General features: G+C 60.1%; 1 protein-coding gene across 1 annotated transcript; it reads right to left on the bottom strand.

The window, feature by feature from the left end:
* Positions 1–395: 395 nt before the first annotated feature.
* LOC103777440 (actin-binding LIM protein 3-like) lies at positions 396–4,507 on the bottom strand (the record flags this gene model as incomplete). Its single annotated transcript, XM_008944993.1, has 9 exons — positions 396–560; positions 990–1,070; positions 1,619–1,626; positions 1,834–1,894; positions 2,403–2,461; positions 2,891–2,920; positions 3,623–3,770; positions 4,055–4,119; positions 4,373–4,507. Coding segments are annotated over 9 exons (701 nt in total), but the record flags the coding sequence as incomplete, so codon positions are not given.
* Positions 4,508–4,735: the final 228 nt, after the last annotated feature.

Raw genomic sequence — 4,735 nt, 5'->3', positions numbered from 1 at the left:
CCAGTGCATGGCCACGTTAAAGGCAGGGAGAGCATTAAGGAGCCCGCTGTGAGATCCTGCTCCTGCAATTGTACCCAGGCCCTTTTCTGACAAAATGCACAGAGCAGCTGAGCAGAGAGGGATGGGACACTCCCATTCACCCCCCAGCCCAGAGCCCTGCTCTCCCCCAGCCCTGGGTGCTGGGGAAATCCTCCCCCCTGTGCCCTCATGGGGCAGCAGTGACCGAGGCCAAGAGCCCCTGGAGAGCCCCAGGATCGATACAGAAACAGGCTTGGAAAAGAAAAGGAAACAAAGAGCATAAAGTGGTCTGCGAGACTCCAGTTCACTCTCCGGGGTGCGGAGGGCCCCTCTGCCAGGTACAGCACCGGGAATCATACAGAGCTGCAGTATAGAGATCTTTCTATGTATATATTTATAGGTATGTATATATTTATAGTGCACTGCATTTAAAACAGCCGGGCCTGCTTCTTCAGCTCGTTCCTCTTCCACAGGGCCAGGCGGTCGAACTCGGCGATGGTCATGCCAAAGATCTGGTAGAACTCCTCCTGGGAGAGGTGGCGCTGGGGAGAGACGGGATGCTGGGCCAGGGCTGGGGACAGCGGCCACCACCCGAGGCCAATGGCCACCACACAGACCGCAGGGCTGCAGCCGGGCGGGAGAGCACGCGAGGGGGTCTGATGGCATCTCCTGCCCAGCTGGGTGCAACGGGGAGCTACAACACCCCCAGCCACGCTCCCTCAGAAGAGGGGGACACACAGCTCCCTCCTGCTCCTTCCAAACACACTTGTGCTGTGGGCATGAGGAACAGCTCTGCCCAACCAGTGGAGCAGGAGGACAGTGTGCTGGGACGTGCTTCTGGAGATGCTCCTCATGTGTCCATGAGTCCCTCGCAGCCCCAGGCTGCCAGCCAGGACTAAGGAGACACCCCACGGGAGCAGGTCCCTCTGAGCCTCCAGGAGATTGTCCCCAGTGCAAAAGGCCCTCCTCACCTCTAACCGAGTCCTGTCCACATCTTTGGGCAGCTGGTTCCTCCCCCGTGTCTTCACCAGGAGCAGCTCATATGGGTATATCTGCACAGGGACAGGAAGACCAGGGAGTAGCTCCAGAGTCAGAAGAGGACAGTTGAGGTACTCATGAGAATGAGGCCATGGGGGCCACCAGAGCAAAGCCTCCTCCAGCTGTGTTTAGCAGGGTTTGGGAGATATAGCTCCCTCCAGGGCTTGGAGGGACAAGGCAGAAGGGGGACTTGCTCTCAGGGAGACCCTAGTCCACCCTGAATCATGTTGGTGGCTCTGGAATAGCCTGCTCACTCTACAAAAACAGGAGTGACCCAGAGACAAGTAGGAAACCACCAGCACAACCATCCAGGAGACAATTCTGTTCCTCACCCAAGAGACAGTTCTGCTTGGCCAAGGGCTTGGGAGGAGGGGAAAGACCCTGGTCCAAGCCCCACAGTCCTGGGATGGGACTATCAGGTGGGTGAAGGTAGGGCACTGCAGGCTGAGGGCAAAGCTTCCTGCTAAGGGCCTGGGCACACAGGGACACCTCTCTGGGACTCCCTCTGGGTGGTACTCACACCTCCAGCTGGCAGCTGCTCTTTGGAGTGGGAGCATCTTACCTTGTACTCTGTGGGGAGAGAGAAAAGATAAGACATGAGCCATGCTGACCCTCCACTGCCAGGATCCCCCCCCCCCAAGGGCTGCAGGGACCTCCTTCTGTCTCCCCCTTCTCCCTCCAGCCTGGGCCCCATTTTCCCGAGCCGCCTGTGGTGGGGCAGGCAGCCCCACGGCCCCTGGCTCCCTGCCCACAGGGTCCCCAGCCCACGGTCCTTACCTCGCATCCCCCAGTTGACGGCGTTGGTGCTGTCATAGTGGAAGAGCTCGGCACTGGGAGGCTGCGGGAGGGATACAGGGAGGCAGGAGTAAGAGGGGATCCCCTCCAGGTGCTCAACATCTCCCGTGTCCCCAGGGTGGAAGGCACCCACTCACTGCAAAAGCAGGACCCACTCCCCACACTGGGCAATGGGGAAACTGAGGCACGAGGACAGGCTCAGGTCACATGGGGATAGGACCAGGTCTCCTGACCCCCAGTAATCGCTGCCCCAGGGTATAAAGCAAAGCTCTCATGTTGGGAAGCAACACCAGCATCCCTCTGAAATGTGCCCTGCAGGAGGTTCAGGGCAGGCACCTCTGTCCTGCAGCACCTGGATAGAGCACTTTGGTCCCAAATAAGGGTCATTCTGGATTGGCACAGACCAGCAGTAACAGCAGGGTGCAGAGAAGGGGGTAGCAGGACACCTTAGTCATGAAAGGGGAGTACTGGGGGCTTTGAGGAACTGGGGGAGGATAATGAAGGGTGCAGAGATGCCTGGCAGCAGTAGGATGCAGGCAGGAGGCACTTACCCTGTGCAGCCCATTCCTCCTGTAGGCAGGAAGGGAGGCTGACTTAGAAATGAGGGGATCTGCAAAGAAGCCACCAAGGTGCATAAGGGAAAATGTAGAGGTGAGCCTCACACCCCAGGAGAGCACCCATGGGCCATGCTACCCCTGTGCTCCCTACCCAGCTCTGTCTCCTTCCAGCTCCAATTCATTTCCAGCCTGGCTTTCTCCCATGCCAATATTTCTTTCCCCAAAATCCCTTTCCAATGGCAGCCCTCCCACCTCATGCTTCAACACAACACAATCTCCCCTCTCAGCTTCTCTGACTCGTCCTCTCCCAGTGCTGCCACCAACTCTGCCCTGATTCAGCTCCACTCTGGCCCAGCCCTTCAAGGGCTCCTTCTTCTCTCCTTTTTTTTCCCTCCCTGGTCCCAGCATCTCCTCCAGCTCAGGATCTGGTCCCCACAGCCACAGGGGACCAGCCGTGGAGGGCTGCAGGCTCACACACTCACCGCTGTCAGCCAGGTAATGCATCCGGGGAGCTGCAAGGAGAGCAGAGCTGGGTGTCAGGGGAGACCGACCACCCCATGCCATGCAGAGCTGCCCAGCTGCCAGCCCCATGGGTCCTCCTCGGGGGTCTCAAGAGCCCAGTAGAGCTGAGGGGCTCCCTGAGCATCTCCAAACAGCCCCAGCTCCAGGAGGGCAGATGCACCATGAGGAAGGAGAGCACAGAGTGAGCAGGGACATCTGTGCTGCCAGGCTCCCCAACGCTCCAGCCTCTCCTGCAGCCCCAGGGGGAGAGGGGCTGGGTGCCCTGGGTACTGTGCAGTGAGAGCAGTGCAAGCAAGGAAGACAACCCCAGGGTCAGTCTACAGGTCTGGGGTGCCGGGAGGTCCCAGACATGCCGTGCACAGGCAGCAAGCCCAAAATGGGTCAGAGCAAACCCAGCGTGACTGTGCTGTGAGATTCCCTTGGGATCCTTTAGCCTCCCCATGAGGCACTTCACCAGGCTGCCCGGACAGGCCACAGACAGCTGCTGGGTGATGCCCCATCCCAGCTGGTGCACAGGGAGCAGGTGGAGCCTTCCAGAGAGGAAAAGAGCTTCCCAAGTCCAACTCTGGTGCCCAGCACCTCACACTGCCCCTTCCAGCCCCCCATTCTTCCTTCTCCACCCCAGCAGACTTCCCACACAGGGGCTGGGGTCGTGCTGGGTGGGACGGACAGACAGACAGGGTTGTCCTTACAGCCGTTGAGGGAGCCCTCGTAGCCAGCCGTGTGCAAGGCTTCTCTGCTGCTGGCCGAGCTGCGAGGGGGTGTCCAGGGGTCTGCGTAGGAGTTGGACCGAGCCTTCATCTCCTCCCTCAGGATCAGCCTGCCGATGCCGCTCTGGATCTGGGCGGGGGGGGAAAGCTGCCTCGCACCCCTCCCTTCCCCTCACAGGGGGTGAGGTGCTTGCGTGGGGTGTCTCAGCAAGAGGGTGAGCTCTTCCTCCTTCAGACCCTGTTCAGACCATGTTGGGGGTGGCCAAGGGGGGAAGGACAGCAGAGGGCAGCAGGGACGGTGGTGGCCCCTTCCTGGGTGGTGGAGCTGGGCTGGGCCTCCTCCCCAAAGCCAAGTGCCACGGGGGCAGCTTGCTGTCAGCTCTCCCCTGCCAGGCAGGGAGGTCACTCACTCACCTTGTGCATGCCCCGGTCGTACCCGTCCTCCTCGCCTCCCGACGAGAACCTCCGGGCCCGAGGGGCTACAAGGAGACACGTGGGGAGGTCAGACAGGGACAAAGGTGGAGGCAGGTAGGGAGGAGGGAGTCTCCAGTTGCATGGGGACAGCTGAGTCCCAAGGGCTGCTAGGATTTTGGGATCACTTTGGCAGATATCTCAGCCCAAGCCCACCTTCAAGTCCAGTCCCAACTCAGGCAGGGGCTCCCTCCCAGTGAATGGCTGGGTTTGGGGACAGGAATGGGCTTCCCTCTTCCCCAGCCCGATGGGAGCTGTTACCTTTGGGGGAGCCTTGGAAGGACCAGTACTCTGACTCGGAGTGGTAGTATGGATCCGGGGAGTAGGCAGGGCTATACTTGGATGACTGTGCAATGTCTTCGCTGGTTTTGCTTTTCGTGGCTGCAGGGAGGTTATCTACAAAAGGAGCAGGCAGAGCTGTAACAGGGACCCTCAGTCCCAGCACCAGGACTCGCAAAGATCCACCCCGGGATGAAGACAAATCCTCTTCCCTCCCGTCTCCCCAGTGGCTGCCCGCAATTCGTGTCCGGGACAGCAGGGAGCAGAGCTGGGAATAATCCGTTTCCCAGCTGCTGACACCTCCTGGAGACAAGGGTGCAGAGGCAGGCGGTGGGGACGGCGACA

Source organism: Merops nubicus, unplaced genomic scaffold, assembly GCF_000691845.1.
Source record: "Merops nubicus isolate BGI_N331 unplaced genomic scaffold, ASM69184v1 scaffold46667, whole genome shotgun sequence".
Taxonomy (NCBI): domain Eukaryota; kingdom Metazoa; phylum Chordata; class Aves; order Coraciiformes; family Meropidae; genus Merops; species Merops nubicus.
This window is presented reverse-complemented; position numbering and strand designations above follow the sequence as displayed.